Source organism: Oncorhynchus mykiss, chromosome 2 (genome assembly GCF_013265735.2).
Source record: "Oncorhynchus mykiss isolate Arlee chromosome 2, USDA_OmykA_1.1, whole genome shotgun sequence".
NCBI classification, from domain to species: domain Eukaryota; kingdom Metazoa; phylum Chordata; class Actinopteri; order Salmoniformes; family Salmonidae; genus Oncorhynchus; species Oncorhynchus mykiss.
The window spans coordinates 31840748-31857625 of record NC_048566.1 but is presented as its reverse complement, the minus strand read 5'-3'; the positions used below and the strand labels follow the sequence as shown (position 1 = coordinate 31857625).

At 43.3% G+C, this 16878-nt stretch overlaps 1 protein-coding gene across 2 annotated transcripts; it reads right to left on the bottom strand.

The window, feature by feature from the left end:
- Nucleotides 1-30: 30 nt before the first annotated feature.
- LOC110534719 (probable C-mannosyltransferase DPY19L1) lies at nucleotides 31-15888 on the bottom strand. Of its 2 annotated transcripts, XM_036945736.1 has the most exons (22): nucleotides 15463-15887; nucleotides 15137-15161; nucleotides 14901-14988; nucleotides 14574-14711; nucleotides 14357-14477; nucleotides 12989-13082; nucleotides 12789-12846; nucleotides 12224-12315; nucleotides 9948-10047; nucleotides 9366-9443; nucleotides 7327-7413; nucleotides 7150-7209; nucleotides 6811-6891; nucleotides 6520-6621; nucleotides 6077-6148; nucleotides 5082-5161; nucleotides 4900-4924; nucleotides 4429-4548; nucleotides 2595-2769; nucleotides 2263-2362; nucleotides 2045-2170; nucleotides 31-1751 (listed from the first exon to the last, which is right to left on the bottom strand). In XM_036945736.1, the coding sequence occupies exons 1-22, from the start codon at nucleotides 15704-15706 to the stop codon at nucleotides 1580-1582; spliced, it is 2238 nt and encodes a 745-aa protein (XP_036801631.1). In that variant the 5' UTR covers nucleotides 15707-15887; the 3' UTR covers nucleotides 31-1579. The 2 variants fall into 2 exon arrangements, with proteins under 2 accessions (XP_036801631.1, XP_036801632.1); XM_036945737.1 differs by lacking the exon at nucleotides 4429-4548 and having other exon boundaries at nucleotides 15463-15888.
- Nucleotides 15889-16878: the final 990 nt, after the last annotated feature.

Below are 16878 nucleotides of genomic sequence, written 5' to 3'. Positions count from 1 at the left end.
GGTTTCACTGTTAATCAAAAACAAGAAAGATGCTGATAAACATTTTATTTTCAAAATACAGATGAAATCAACAAGCATTAGACAAAGCTAGGCCTGTCACAAGAAATGTTGATGTCAAAATATTTCAAATTGTGTGGTCACCGCTCCACCACTATAAACAGGCATTTTGCTTTCAAGATTACTTCAGTACCTTACTGTATATCTTGGACATAACCAAAAATAAACTTAGCATAAAAGACTTGCTGTGCTATTCATGAACAGTCACAGAAATAGCAGAATACATTGAAATAAACTTCTTGCATTTAATTGAAAACGCTGCTTGAAACTATTACAATTGATGAATGTTGTATAATATGTAGAAACCTTCAAGTCTGAGTAACGAACAGCTTATTGCTAAAATGCCTCACCTGTATTGGTGAGATGATTTGTACCCAACAATACTGTAGCTTTTACACTGGAATGATTACACTGGGGTTGTTAAGTAACTTCAAAGCCACACTGGTAAAAAGGCAGAATGAGTCACAGGGATAATGAGAACGACACTCCAGTTAAGTGGAGCTCTGGAGCACTCTCCTGTTTGACCCTTGACCTCAGAGTGGCAAAGGGACTTTCACAGTCACAACTCAGAGCTGCATGAACAAAAGGGGAAAGTGGTTTTAAGAGAGTAGAGCACACCAGTGCAAAGTGGAGTCCAGAGTGGCGTAGTCTTTCACAGCTATATCCCCAAAATAAAATGGGGAAGTAACCACATTACAACTCAAATCATTAAACTAAATGGTTTTGTTGTTGTCATAATACATTGTTGAATTCAATTATGTTGCTGTTGTGACATGTGCAAAGGCCACTGAGGTGCAAAAAAAGGCTACAAATGAATGACGTAACTTCCTGTGGTGGACTACAAAGCAATGACGCTAAATTGGCATGACTTTAACAACTCCAAAAAGATGCCTAGTGTTTTCTGTATGTCAATACAGGGTCCTAAACCACTGATATATGGTGGTAGGTCATTACGCTAATGCTTAAAATAATGCACTGCTACAAGTTGCAATAGGTTGTTGGGAAAAATCTGTTTGCAGATTATCATATTCCGCTTCTCTTAAAAAGGACATTTCAGGTGTGCTACATTAAGCTGACACTTGCAGCTGTAACACTAGTAGTTATACTAACTACACTTTGCTTTGGCAAATAACAAAATTATTACACACATCACTGAATCAAAAAAATTACACTAAATAATGACAATTCTTAATATGCAAAAAGGGCATAAAAGTACAAAAACTAAATATGCCCGACATCCAAAATGTACTAATACACACAAATAAAATGCATGTCTATCTTTAAGAACAACTTTTAGTATAACCTCGCATAAAATGAAATGCTTACACAACACAAGTGGGGACTCTTATCTAGCCCATCACGTCAGTCCACTGCTCTAACAGAGCCTCAAAAAGGGAGACGTAAAACGCAGCTGTGGCACCTCCAAAGGAGACAGACCAACAGGAAAGGGAACTATATAAAAACACGCACCAGGCTGGTGGAAATACTAGACGGTAGCACCAAAAACAGGCCAACCCTGCTGTTATCTGAGCTCTTTAGCTGCTTTGGGAACTTTTAGAACTTTGTAAACGTTGTTGTGAAAAACGGTGGCAAAGTGGGGCCTGGAGTCCCTGGACATGAGAGTACAGAGGGGGACTTTCCCAGCATTCTGAGGGTCCTCCACATCCCAGATCTCAGGCATACTGCAGCCAGGCCTGGAGAGCACAGAGAAAGCCAGGAAGGGAGAAAGAGAAAGGGGCAGAGAAAGAGAAAATATTTCAGCAAAGAAACAAACTGAACCAAAACATTGTGTGATTAACGGACTGCGAAACAGATTGTTCAAAAGGTCACTTGGCAGCAGAATTGGGCTCAGTTCAATTCAGAGTCATTTCTGAGTGAGTTGGAAAAATGCCCTGTACTGACTGGAATGACTTGTTGACAATGTCACAAGAACAAATGACAGTGTAAACAGCAGTTGGTTACTGACGGGAAGGCCACCCAGGGTTACCTGGAGCGCCGGGTGCACCACGAGTCCTCCAGGACAAAGTAGTCCACCTCCATCTGCATCAGGTTCCTCTTCACCACCTCGGCAGACTTGCGGCTATACATGGCATACACCAGCTTAGTCCTCTCCCTGAGTGGAACAGACAACAACGTTTAGACAACGCTGAATTGGTGTTAGCCTAGCACATAGCGAGTACAGAAGTATCAATGTTCTGTCCACACCTCAGTCCAGCGTCCTCGTAATGTGGGTGGTTGACGATGGGCCGGCCGGCTGACAGCTTCACACTGGCCATGGTGGGCATGGCTCCAGCAAACACAGAGTCTGCACCACACACAAAACAAAACAGTACATCTAAGAGAATAGTCCACAGAGGCATGGGTCATGATCACTGATCTGAAAGGGAACTGGATACCTGAGAGTTAGGTTACCAGCCAATTGCTTTCACCAATCCCACCTAGTCAGATCAGTCAATTCCATAACGAAGGATACCATTTAGAATTATTTGTTTATCTCGAGCCTCTGGTTTCAGAGGTAGGATGAAGACATTACTTACTGGGCGGTGTGTTGTCTCTGATCCAGTCCAGCAGCTGCTCCTGGGGTAGGTTGCTGAATTCTCCCATGATGCCCCACTGGGCCTGCAGGTTGGCCGCACCCTGCATGGCCATGATGGACAGGATGCCAAACACCATCACGTGGAGCTTGAACTTCTCCCCTATCCAGCCAAACAACTGACACACAGACAGACAACACATGAGCATCAATGAGAACATTGGTCTGTAGTGCGTCTGTGATGGAGGTCTCTAGTGGTAGTGGTGTTGTGATCCATCTTTGGTACGTTATGTACTCTTGTGTCATGATGAGTGGCGTCGTGTCATGTCGTGTCATGTTGTGTCATGTCGAGTGGCGTCGTGTCATGTCGAGTGGCGTCGTGTCATGTTGAGTGGCGTCGTGTCATGTTGTGTCATGTTGTGTGGCGTCGTGTCATGTCGTGTCATGTTGAGTGGCGTCGTGTCGTGTCATGTTGTGTCATGTTGTGTGGCGTCGTGTCGTGTCATGTTGTGTCATGTCGAGTGGCGTCGTGTCATGTTGAGTGGCGTCGTGTCATGTCGAGTGGCGTCGTGTCATGTCGAGTGGCGTCGTGTCATGTCGAGTGGCGTCGTGTCATGTTGTGTCATGTCGAGTGGCGTCGTGTCATGTCGAGTGGCGTCGTGTCATGTCGAGTGGCGTCGTGTCATGTCGAGTGGCGTCGTGTCATGTCGAGTGGCGTCGTGTCATGTCGAGTGGCGTCGTGTCATGTCGAGTGGCGTCGTGTCATGTTGTGTCATGTCGAGTGGCGTCGTGTCATGTCGAGTGGCGTCGTGTCATGTCGAGTGGCGTCGTGTCATGTTGAGTGGCGTCGTGTCGTGTCATGTTGTGTCATGTCGAGTGGCGTCGTGTAATGTCGTGTCATGTCGAGTGGCGTCGTGTCATGTCGAGTGGCGTCGTGTCATGTCGAGTGGCGTCGTGTCATGTCGAGAGGCGTCGTGTCGTGTCATGTTGAGTGGCGTCGTGTCATGTCATGTTGAGTGGCGTCGTGTCATGTCGTGTCATGTTGAGTGGCGTCGTGTCATGTTGAGTGGCGTCGTGTCATGTCGTGTCATGTTGAGTGGCGTCATGTCGTGTCATGTTGAGTGGCGTCGTGTCATGTTGAGTGGCGTCGTGTCATGTCGTATCATGTTGAGAGGCGTCGTGTCATGTTGAGTGGCGTCATGTTGAGTGGCGTCGTGTCATGTCATGTTGAGTGGCGTCGTGTCATGTTGAATGGCGTCGGGGACTGACCTGTTTGGAGCAGATCAAGGAGGCCATGATGCACATGTGGGGCGTGAGGAAGAGCTTGAGACGCATGATGAGCATCGCCAGCACTACAAACGCTATCAACTGTAGGCTATGTAGGCGTCGTGTCATGTCGAGTGGCGTCGTGTCGTGTCATGTTGAGTGGCGTCGTGTCATGTCGTGTCATGTTGAGTGGCGTCGTGTCGTGTCATGTTGTGTCATGTCGAGTGGCGTCGTGTCATGTCGTGTCATGTTGAGTGGTGTCATGTCGTGTCATGTCGAGTGGCGTCGTGTCGTGTCATGTCGAGTGGCGTCGTGTCATGTTGTGTCATGTTGAGTGGCGTCGTGTCATGTCGTGTCGTGTCATGTTGAGTGGCGTCGTGTCATGTCGTGTCATGTTGAGTGGCGTCGTGTCATGTTGAGTGGCGTCATGTTGAGTGGCGTCGTGTCATGTCGTGTCATGTTGAGTGGCGTCGTGTCATGTCGTGTCATGTTGAGTGGCGTCGTGTCATGTTGAGTGGCGTCGTGTCATGTTGAGTGGCGTCGTGTCATGTTGAATGGCGTCGGGGACTGACCTGTTTGGAGCAGATCAAGGAGGCCATGATGCACATGTGGGGCGTGAGGAAGAGCTTGAGACGCATGATGAGCATTGCCAGCACTACAAACGCTATCAACTGTAGGCTATGGTACACCAGCTTACACCATGACAGAGAAAGAGAGATAAATAGAGAGAGAGAAAGAACCCAGGTAGAGAATGAGGGTTGAAGGGCACAGGGAGAGAACAAGATTGGGGGAGGGATGGATGGATGGAGGAAGTGAGAGAAATAAATGGTTAGAGCTAGAACTGGTGATAAAGCGAGCAATTTAACTGGCAGGAGAAAATTGCCTCTGTATGCAGGTTATGACGATCATTACTATTGTAGCTGAAGCAGATGAACATTACCACATTTAAGGAAAAAAAAGAAGGCTTGAATCATATGGCGTGAGGAGACTCGGGCACGGTGTATACAGCAGTAACATTCAGGGAAATCAGGATGCTTACTTACCTCTCCTTTTGCCAACATTTCTGGGCTGTGAAAAATGTGAAAAAAAAGTTATGAGTTGTCAAAATGTCAAGTTGTGTTGTCTTTATAAGAATGAATGGGCAAAATGCACATGGAAGTTTGCCTTGACTTGTGCTGTTATGAGGGTGAGTTTTACAACAGAGGACAGAGGGAAATATACTCACTGTTCATCGTCATCATCGTCTTCAGGTTTGACAGAATACTTCTCTCCTTCCCTCAGGAACCTCACAACATCCTGGATGGTCTGTACAGAGTAGAAGGGACAAACAGTGTCACAAAAAAAAGAAAAAGAAAGACAAACCTTAGAAGGGATATAACGTTGACCAGGATGATTCCGCCTTCTATTATATGCTAACAGTGAGCATATTCACAGCAAACAATTAACCATTATCATTTCTACCAGTATCACTATTTAGAAGCCCTCCATTTCTTCACTAGCAAAGCAAGTCAAGCAGAATCAAAATGGCACGTTATTTTTTATTACCCCTTTATCTCCCCAATCTCTTGATATCTAAATTGGTAGTTAGTCTTGTAGTCTCGGGAGAAGTGAAGGTCGAGAGCCACGTGCCCTCCGAAACACAACCCTGCCAAGCCGCACTGCTTCGCATAACCCAGAAGCCAGCCACACCAATGTGTTGGAGGAAATTCCGTACAACTGGCGACCATGTCAGCGTGCATGCATCTGGCCCGCAACAAGGAGTCGCTAGAGTGCGATGGGACAAGGACATCCTGCTGGCCAAACCCTCCCCTAACCGGATGTCGCTAGGACAATAGTGCGTCGCCTCATGGGACTCCCGGTCGCCGCCGGCTGTGACATAGCCCGGGATCAAACCCGGATCTGAAATGACGACTCAAGCACTGTAGTGCCTTTGACCGCTGTGCCACTCGGGAGGCCCGCACTTGTCTTATTAATTCTGCATTTGACACACAATTAGATCAAACTGACACATTTGGACACGCTCGAGGAGATTCTTGAATATTTTTGGAACATAATTATCTTGCCATTTCTCAAGCCTGCCTCAAATATGACAAATTGAGCTCAACAGGCATGTCAAAAGCAGAACGGGAGAAATGACATTTCAAGGATGCCTGCCTTGTTCACTTGTTCACAGTGGATTGTGTGGAGTGCCTGGTGTATGGCACACAAATTAAGTCTTACCCGTCCTGCTATGACAGCAACCACCAGCATGTTGATGGGAAGCAGCAGTGTCTTGATGTAGCGCAGTGGGGTCTGAGAAGAGCAATGTTATACACGTCAGATCGACTGGAGAAAAACATTTATTTCTGACACATACCACACATGACCTTTACAAAATGAGCTGCCAAATGGGACGGCAGGTAGCCTAGTGGTTAGAGCGTTGGACTAGTAACCGAAAGGTTTCAAGATTGAATCCCCGAGCTGACAAGGTAAAAAAAGATGTTGTTCTGTCCCTGAACAAGGCAGTTAACCCACTGTTCCTAGACCGTCATTGAAAATGAAAATGTGTTCTTAACGGACTTTCCTAGTTAAATAAATGTAAAATAAAATAAATACTATGAAAGGATGCCTTCTAACACTAGTGCCATGTTGCTATGCCAAATACGGCCAAGTGTCTTTCATACCTCAATTTCCATGAAGTCAAACTCAGCAGCACAGGTATACATCATGGTGTCAAAGTCCTTGTAGCTGGTAAACTTGGACTTTATTAAGCTACTGATGTGAGCCTGGGAGAGAAATTGTTGTAAAAGTAGATGCAACTTCAAATACAGAAATACAGCATATTTCTATTTACTTTAATTACTATCATACTTTTGAGTGATGGCTTGTTTCAAAATGCAGTGATTCTGCCAGAAAAGGCACCAAAATGTAAGGCATTTTGTTTCAAATGCACAGGGCTATTTTCAAAGACTTACATCATCAGAGGCTCCAAAGACAGCTGACAGCATGAACTTGAGAATGACCGTGGAGACAACACATACCAGGCCCTGCATGACCTGAGAGCAGACAGACAAGTCAACCAGGAGACAGACAGACGCAGTCTTCTTTTACTAACATTGTGGGGACACACAATTGATTCCCATTCAAAATCATATTTTCCCTAACCTTAACACTAATTCTAACCCCTCTAGAAATATAATTTTTGTCCTCGTGGGGACCGGCAAAATGTCCCCAGTTTTTGATTGTTTACTATACTTGTTGGGACTTCTGGTCCCCACAAGTATAGTAAACATGTCCACACACACACCTCTTACCCATGTGATGAGGCCAGGTTTGAAGGTTTCTGCAAATTTGTCCCGCAGGGCAATTATTCCCTGCAACCAGGAAGGAACTGATTTCAACACCATACCATTTTCAACATCACACCATGCTTAACATAAAAGACATCCTCTACACATTGAAAGCATGAAGAGAGTGCTAGTCCAGCTCACCCAAATGGAGACCAGTGAGGAGGCGTAGAATGATGTCAGCAGCATGGAGTTTCCAAACATCAGAACAAAGCACACGGCAAGTGTTATCTGGAGATGGAGTGGGGTGGAAAGAAGTTTGGTGACATAGTCAGAGTCGATATTCACATAATAATAAGGAATTCCCCTTGGCCACGCCTACAAATTGTGGAAAACAAACATTCTTTCCCATTGACCTCAAGTGTAAGATTGTAAACTTCGTCATAGATTTGTTAAACAGAAAAAGAAATGCAGAAAACCTGCTGTGTTGTTCAATGTACATGTAACCAGGTCAAAAATCCCAGCGGTTCACAATGCATCCACATAGGGAAATAGAGCATGAAGAGCCCTATGGCTTCAGGCTATTCGGTGTAGGACAGTGGGAAATATGGCGACCCAGTGTCCAAGTTAGCATGTGGCTTATATACACTGGAATATTTAAATCATTTTACATCATTAGCTACAGTATGTGTGTGGAAAACATTATCACATTCAAAGACATTTAACTTGTTTAGTAGAGTCCGTTTGTAACGCCACTAACCCCAACAGAAAACGTGAAGCCTTCAGTCACAGTCATAACGCTACTACTTGTAGCTGTATAATCTGTTATAGTCCGTTTGTGTTGTTGGTCTTGGTTGGCTAGCTTAATGTTCTGGTCGGTAGCACTCACGTGGCTGTTAGCACCCTCATGAAAACAGCATTGAGGCAACTCTACAATACATTTCTCTAAGTAGTGAGAACACTCAGGAGCAGGCAATTTTGAAAAGTAATCTTTGGACATGTTGTACTTTTTTAAATGTAGTTTTGTAATTGACTAAAGCAGGTTGACAACAAGGAAATAGCATTTGAAAAAGGTTACGTTTCAGCTGTGAGCCAATGGGGTAACCTAGGCAACCACAGGTTGTTTTCCCCCACAGGTGGGCAGGGCTGCAACATTCAATCTAATACCGACTGGGACTATCAAAAGAGTTGTGTGTGAAAGTATACATATATTTTTTTACTGTTGTCATGGCACATTGACACGCACACCAAACTTATTACAGCCAAAGTGGGCTTAAAAATGCTGTAAGTCGTCGAGGACACAAGCCTGTGTGTGTCCCAGTTTTCTTCACGCTGCCACTTCTTGCCAGGCGGATAAATTATTCACCGCCATATGTCCCTGCATACCACTGCTGGCTTGCTTCTGAAGCTAAGCAGGATTGGTCCTGGTCAGTTCCTGGATGGGAGACCAGATGCTGCTGGAAGTGGTGTTGGACAGCCAGTAGGAGGCGTGTCCTCTGGTCTAAAAAAAATATCCCAATGCCCCAGTTGACACTGCCGTCTTTCGGATAGGACGTTAAACGGGTGACCTCTCTGAGATCATTTTTTTTATTATTTTACCTTTATTTAACTAGGCAAGTCAGTTAAGAACAAATTCTTATTTTCAATGAACTGCCTGTTCAGGGGCAGAACGACAGATTTGTACCTTGTCAGCTCGAGGGTTTGAACTTGCAACCTTCCGGTTACTAGTCCAACGCTCTAACTACTAGGCTACCCTGCCGCCTCATTAAAGATCCCATGGCACTTATCATAAGAGTAGGGGTGTTAACCCCGGTGTCCTGGCTAAATTCCCAATCTGACCCTCAAACCATCACGGTCACCTAATAATCCCCAGTTTACAATTGGCTCATTCATCCCCCTCCTCTCCCCTGTAACTATTCCCCAGGTCGTTGCTGCAAATGAGAACGTGTTCAGTCAACTTACCTGGTAAAATAACAGATAAATAAATAAATAAATGTCCTTTCTTCTCTCCTCCTACAAATTTCCAGCATCATCTTAATACAAAGGGCCTCTTCTCTTATCTCCCCAGCTCCTTACGCTATCCACACTAACAGCCGGTGTTGCTTAGAGGATTAGGAGAACTGGAACTGTGGTGGAGAGGAGTAATGTAGCTACGGACCAAAACGCACACAGAAACCCACAGCCCTGTTTTACGATGCACGCCCACAAGTACAGGTTAGTTAGGAACCAGAAAAGACATTTACCATGTGTGTCACTAGGAGGGACTGCATTTTGGTGGGGCTTATGTATCCCAGGATGTACGAGGCAAAGAGCGAGGCCACCTGAAACAAGTAGTCAAGTGTAAACACAAGCAATAAGTAGTGTATACAACAACCTTGAAATGATTGCAATAAAGGGTGCATGCTTATTTTCGAGCACAACACATTGATGTTATAAGTACTTAGATTACAGTTTGTGGTAAAATCTCCATATATAATGCTCTAATTAGCTAGCAGAGGGACACTTGCTATAATAATCTAGCCAGACTGATAGCAAAGCTGTTGCTAAGCAAAGATGCCAGCAGATCCTGTTTGTGTGAGACTAACCTTCAACGCTTTTGTCTACCTCCCCACCTCCTCCAGTCTTTTTCTCCATCTGTCTCACACCCTCCCTCCGTCTTCTCCATCTCTTACAATGTCCCTTTACCAGTTTACTCTTCTCCCTTTCTCTCACAGCCTCCCTTCTTCACTCTATCCCCATCTCTTCCTCACTCTGTCTTCCTCTTCTCCACTCCTCTCACAGCCTCCACCCTTCTCTATATTTATCTCTCCCTCTTTTTCTCTTACCTGGGTAAGCAGCACAAACTGGGCAAACTGCCAGGGCAGCATGAAGCACAAATTGGAGATGGCCAACGCCCACATGGCCTTTCTGCTGGGGTTGCGTGTCCTTTGGAGAGATAGATGTGGAAAAGGGCAGGAGGCAAGAGGTAAGGACATCCATCGACACATGCCTCCACTAACACTCCCATTCAGGCTGCCTCTAAATAGAATGTATCAGTCACCAAGCCCTCCACTCACACTGACAGCTTTAGAGAACAAGTTAAAGGGGTCGAATAGCAGAGACTTTGACTCCAAGTGAATTAGACTGAATACAAAATGTGATCAATGCGGGAACGGAACCAACAACCTTGGTATTGCCAACATCAGGCTTTACAAACCAGATATCTGGACCACAATGAATTGAGATCATAACAATTGCAGAACTCTCATTATAATCTACATCAGTGGTTCTCCAATGGTTTTCCCTCGGGATCCAAATTGAACTAGGTTGTCTCAGTCGCGAATCAATATTCGCATCGCGATAAAGAATCGCCAAAATCCAATATTGAAAAAAAAAAAAAGAATGGTATATTGATAGTTAATGTAGCAATTATATGACAAGGGAAGAACATTCACAGCCACCTCTTTCATTGTCAATAATAACACTTTGCACATATTCTTGATGAAGAATGTTAATAAAGTCACCTCACTGGCTTGAGATCACAAAAATCAACCAAGATAGTGCTGCTAATAGCTCTATTGAAATATTGTGATTTAAGAAAAGGTGTTCAGGGATTAAATTATAAAAACATGTAAGTACATTATCATTTCTACCCACTATCTACCTGGTTTAAGTTCAGACTGGAGTATTTTTTAATGCAAAAATAAATACAATTTACTCAGACAGCCGCAAACTATCAAAAACCTACAACCAAAATTTGTTGGAGACGGCCAGCACTAGATGTCGACCGATTAATCAGCACGGCCGATTAATTAGGGCCGATTTCAAGTTCACAACAATCGGTAATCCGCATTTTTGGACGCCGATTATGGCTGATTACATTGTATTCCATGAGGAAACTGCGTGGCAGGCTGACCACCTGTTACGCGAGTGTAGCAAGGAGCCACGGTAAGTTGCTAGCTAGCATTAAACTTATCTTATAAAAAAAATTGTTTAAATCAATATTCACATAATCACTAGTTAACTACACATGGTCGATGATATTACTAGGTTAACTAGCTTGTACTGCTTTGCATATAATCAATGCTGTCCCCGTTAATTTATCATCGAATCACAGCCTACTTCGCCAAACGGGGGATGATTTAACAAATGTGTATTCACGAAAAAAGCACAATCGTTGCACGAATGTACCTAACCATAAACAATGCCTTTCTTAAAATCAATCTTGCGTTTATTGCACGCTGAGTCAGGGTATATGCAACAGTTTGGGCCACCTGGCTCGTTGCGAACTAATTTGCCAGAATTTTACATAATTATGACATAACATTGAAGGTTGTGCAATGTAACAGCAATATTTAGACTTAGGTTTTCCACCCATTCAATAAAATACAGAACTGTTCCGTATTTCACTGAAAGAATAAACTTTTTGATTTCGAAATGATAGTTTCCGGATTTGACCATATTAATGACCAAAGGCTCGTATTTCTGTGTTCATTATATTATAGTCTATGATTTGATATTTGATAGAGCAGTCTGACTGAGTGGTGGTAGATGGCAGCAGGCTCGTAAGCATTCATTCAAACTTTACTGCGTTTGCCAGCAGCTCTTAGCAATGCTTAATACACAGCGCTGTTTATGACTTCAAGCCTATCAACTCCTGAGATTAGGCTGGCAAAACTTTAGTGCCTATTAGAACATCCAATAGTCAAAAGGTATATGAAATACAAATGGTATAGAGAAATAGTTGACGCGCCATAATTCCTATAATAACTACAACCTAAAACTTCTTAACTGGGAATATTGAATATTTTTACATGGCACATATTGCACTTTTACTTTATTATCAAACACTGTGTTTTTATTTATTTAAAAGTGCTCATTCAGTGTTGTTGTAATTGTCATTATTCCAAAAATATATACAAATCGGCCGATGAATCGGTATCGACTTTTTTTTGGTTCTCCAATAATCGGTATTGAAAATCAGTCGTTCGACCTCTAGCCAGCACCAGTTGAGAATCGCTGCTTTACATTACATATCACTAGCACATGAAGAGGCAGCCAGAGCGTATTGAAAAGAGAAGGAGAGAAAGGAAGGCGAAAGGAAATAGGGATGGTGAGTTACCGGAGGATGTGGGTGAGGAGTAACATCTGCAGGACCAGGAAGGGATAGGAGAAGCTCTCCCTCAGGGGCGGAGTCCACATGACCCGGGTGCTCTGCGACACAGAAACACACACATACAAACAAACACAATCCTACTTTATTTTGCGACAACACATTGCTGCGTAGAAGGGGATTTTTTCTGTACCGTTACGCAATCAATGACAACTGCGAAAAACAATTTGTACATAAAAATGCATCCAGTAATCTCATCCAGTACATTTAGTCTTCATCCTACACCCACACTGCACCAATGCTCCTATAATAATGATTTGGATACATTCACACTTCTGCGTTGAAACCAGCACAGACTGAGAAGGTAAAGGAGACAAGTGGGTGGCGACTGGGGAGAGGAGAGTATGATTGAAATGTCAGTATCGATTGGTGTGAATATTACAATAGAGCAACTACTCAGCATGTCTGATACTGGCTGAGACGGAGATCCTTTTGATGGCTGCCTGCATTGTATCCATCCCCCATCTCCACCCTCACCAGTCTACCTCCACAGTTCTGTACGGTACACACTCACCTCTCCATGGTTGAAGAAGAAACACAGCACCGTGACCATACCCCCAAGCCGACTGCCACTAGAGAGGGGAAGGGAGGGGGATAATTCAGCCTTTCTTATTTTAGCAGTCTTTGTTAGAACATTAAAGTGACTAAATTACTTTAAAGTCTTAATCTGAGCCCAACTGTTGCAGAATCAAAGGCGGGTAAAGGTTAAGTTACCTGAGGTAGGTCCCGTAGATGAAGAACAGACTCATCATCAGACCATTGAGGAGGAACACAAAGGTCACGTAGAAATATGCAGGGTCACCCATACCTGACACACACAGACAGAGAGACTATTAGGATTGAGACTGGCAATGGCAAGGAACTCGAATAGCCAAAGACCATAACTTCAAAACACTGATTCTCATGACCAGAGATTCTATTCAAATACTATATGCTATTCTATGGCCATGGCCTGAAGTCCTGGACAGAAATGAAAGTGAGAATATTGTTTGCTTGTTGTATTACTGTACCAAACAAATTAACTTACTTTCAGAAAATGCTAAGTCGACTGATGGAATGGCTCAAAATAAGATGCTTGAAACCATGATGTAATATTGATTGATACCTGACATGGCTCGCTCATAGTAAAAGACATAGGCTAATGGAAATATTGAAGCCTTCAGTGAGTCGCCTTCTTAATGCTTTCCCGAAGTGGGAGGCTTTCTTTCATTTCACTACCATAGAACTGCTGAGGATAAAGGGCTATTCTGAGTCTGCTCTAATTTGCTGCGCACTCAGCTTGTGGAAACAGGAACAAAAGGCAGGCGGCACTTACATGTACAGCAGCACCTTCAAACTACATAGAGTGTGCTTTCACATAATTCACACCTTTAATTAGAAAGAAGTGTAACTTGCTCCAGTCTTGACTATATAACACTGAGAAGTAATATGCATATAACATGCTATGAAGTGCTAATGACAAGTTAAGAGAACAGTTCAACAAGTAGAAAAGGGGAACAACCTCCCCCTTACAAAACACCTTCCCCTTATTCATAGATTTCATTGAAGTTGGCCCAGATACATGTGAAATGTGTTATGTGAAAAAAACTAAAACAAAGCTTTCCCTTTGTGCAGCAGCTCAATTAAAATGCAACGAAAGCAAGAAATAGCCTCACAGATTGCAATTATTCATAAGGTAAGCAACTGCATGGCATTCCTTTGGGAGACACAGATCTCTATTTTCCTGAAATGAACTGGTATTCAGTCTAACTTACACATTTGGAAATCCACAATTCAGAAAAATAACATTGATCCAGTGCAGTGGAATATATATATATGTTGAAATTAAAATCAAACAGATTGGCTTTGTGTCTTCAAGCAGTTCTCTCTCTATAGTGGAATACTGGTGTTATGCCAACTTTCAATTTCATATGCAGCAATAATGAGGTTTTTACAACTAATATTTCAGATGAACCACTACAGCTGGGTGGCACCGGAATAACGCTAATTTTCTTTATGATTTCCCATAGAGCTGGTTTGATTGTATCCGGCCTAGAGAGTTGTGTGTGTGTGTGTTCAGGTCAAACAAGACAGCATTGGTACCTTCACAGCCGTCCACTGCAGCCATACCCTCTCCTCTATTGATGGACCAACACATCTTGGTGGGGAGTCCAAAGAATTCCATTATATCTGTGTAGATTCTGTACCAGCTGGCCAGGACCACCTAGAGAGCAGTGGAGGAAGGATTTCAGCATGAAGACCCTCAACAAAGTCTGTTGTCCAATCAAATGCCAAGGATGTCCATTTCCACAAATGTTACCTCTGGATAGAGATTGAACCTCTTCAGTGTGTTTATAACCAGTGGGTACTCTGTAAGCCGATCGTTCATGACCAGATACAGGCCGTTGATAAAGGTTGGGGCCTCAATGATGGTCTTGAAGTAGGAGTAGTATAAACCCTAGAACAGGATCATATAACAATTTGATTAAATTCTCACACAAAAGCCCTTATCAGGTATTGGCTCATGGCCTGCTACAGAAACAAGGCTCTAAGATTTTGCAAGGCACAGTATCACACACACATAGAATAGGTCATCATTACTTCATTCGTTTCTTCTTCTGTCATCTTTCAACAACACAAGACTTACCATTTCTGTCCGAAATGCCATTTCCTTTTCCAGCCCTGACAGATGTGAGAAGTGCCTGTCATTTTCAAAGAGGCGTGAGAGATGGTACCTACAGAAACAACAAATAGGCTTTAGGATATCTAGCTAACGTTAGTTATCTACAATCAATGTACACAGGAAACATTCAAGACTTGGAAGTGCATGTCAATGACCTGAACTGTTGTTAGACTGAGGTTAACGTTAGTTACTTAACTTACCAATGTAAATACCCAGCCAGAGCAGCTATGAAGAAAAAACAGAGAACCGTTAATGATATTAAGAAAGTTGTGGGGTTTAATCATTGTTCTAATATTAGTTAGCCAGCTAGTTAATAATTTAATTACCGTTAGCTAACTACAGTAACGTTAAATTGGCTATCATCATTTGCTAGCCACCAATGACCGTGGCACAGCCTAGTAACCTCAGTAACGTTAGCTGTCGTCGTATGCTGTTTGAGCTAGCGCTAGCTAACTAGCTACGTTAGCAACATCGTTACAGTACTGGTCGCTAGCTAAGTACTGTATATGTGTTGCGTGACACTTACCAAGAACCAGAGTAATTCCGAGTTTCACAAAAGCTGACGGAGTAAGGCCAAGCTTACTTCTGATGAATGAAAACCCTGGAAATAGTCCATTCTTATTGTGAAGCAAGCTGTTGAAAGGGGTGCCCTTTCCTGCTCGTCTACTTTTCCCGGTGCCTGGCGATACGAACGGATTCCTGTCTCTGTCGTCGACGTTGGGCTGCGGCGGTTGATCCTTCACGTTTTGTTTTCTAGTTTTTACGACCATGTTTTCATAATCGTAAATCTCCGGCTGTGAAATACGTTTTGTAGAAGTAACTGGATGGGTACCTTCTATCCACCGCTCTATCCACACATTTTGCTAGAGTGATGATGTGTTCACTGCACAAATCTTTGAAATGTTCGCCCCCAACTGGAGTTAATACAGACTGCATGCGTTAGTAGCCATGGTAACACACATACATGTGTGTCAGTTGGTAGCTAGAACGCTTTAGTTCAAAATGTTGTTTTTCTAACGTAAATATAATCCTAATGCGACAGTGGCACAGCAGAATCCCCCCCTGTCTGTCTCTCTCGCTGTCTGTCTCTCTCTGTCAATTTCAATTCAATTTAAGGGCTTTACTGTCATGGGAAACATATGTTAACATTTCCAAAGTCTTTGAGGATCTGTGTAATTTCCCTCAGATCTGTGTAATCTCTAATATGGTCATACATTTGGCAGGAGGTTAGGAAGTGCTGCTTAGTTTCCACCTCATTTTGTGGGCAGTGTGCACCTATCCTGTCTTCTCTTGAGAGCCAGGTCTGCCTACGGTGGCCTTTCTCAGTAGCAAGGCTATGCTCACAGAGACTGTACCTAGTCAAGGCTTTCCTTAAATTTGGGTCAGTCACAGTGGTCACATTCTGCCGCTGTGTACTCTCTGTTTAGGGCCAAATAGCATTCTAGTTTGCGCAGTTTTTTTTGTTAATTCTTTCCAATGTGTCAATAAACTATGTTTTTGTTTTCTCATGATTTTGTTGAGTCTAATTGTGTTGCTGTTCTGGGGCTCTGTGGGGTCTGTTTGTGTTTGTGAACAGAGCCCCAGGATATTTCCCCATAAATTATGAATGTAAAGCATAGGTTTACATTTGCATTACTCATGCTGCTACATTTTCCAGAAATTGACAAACTACAGTAATGGCATCCCTTCACCAGCAGACAATGCTTGCTGGTTTACACTTGTCTTGGTTTTAACCACTAGGTGTCCCTACAGTTTCAGGTATGAATTGAGAACGGTCAGGTTTGCCACTAAACCAGCCAAAATGTAATTCCATTTACTACACATGTACTGTCTGACCTGATAATGTATTCCTAATGGCCTCTGTATCTCACAAAAGTAGCTGACTACAAAACTATATACACTACTACTTTATGAGAGTTTATTGGACACATGTAGTATTAAG

Excerpts from the sequence above, each read along its gene's own strand:
- LOC110534719 (XM_036945736.1), bottom strand. The coding sequence starts at position 15,706 with ATGGTCGTAAAAACTAGAAAACAAAACGTGAAGGATCAACCGCCGCAG. Across the intron at positions 10,048-12,223 it reads CTCCTCACCCACATCCTCCG|GACACGCAACCCCAGCAGAA; the intron begins GTAACTCACCAT and ends ATCTCTCCAAAG. Across the intron at positions 2,770-4,428 it reads CCTTGATCTGCTCCAAACAG|TTGTTTGGCTGGATAGGGGA; the intron begins GTCAGTCCCCGA and ends TCTGTGTGTCAG.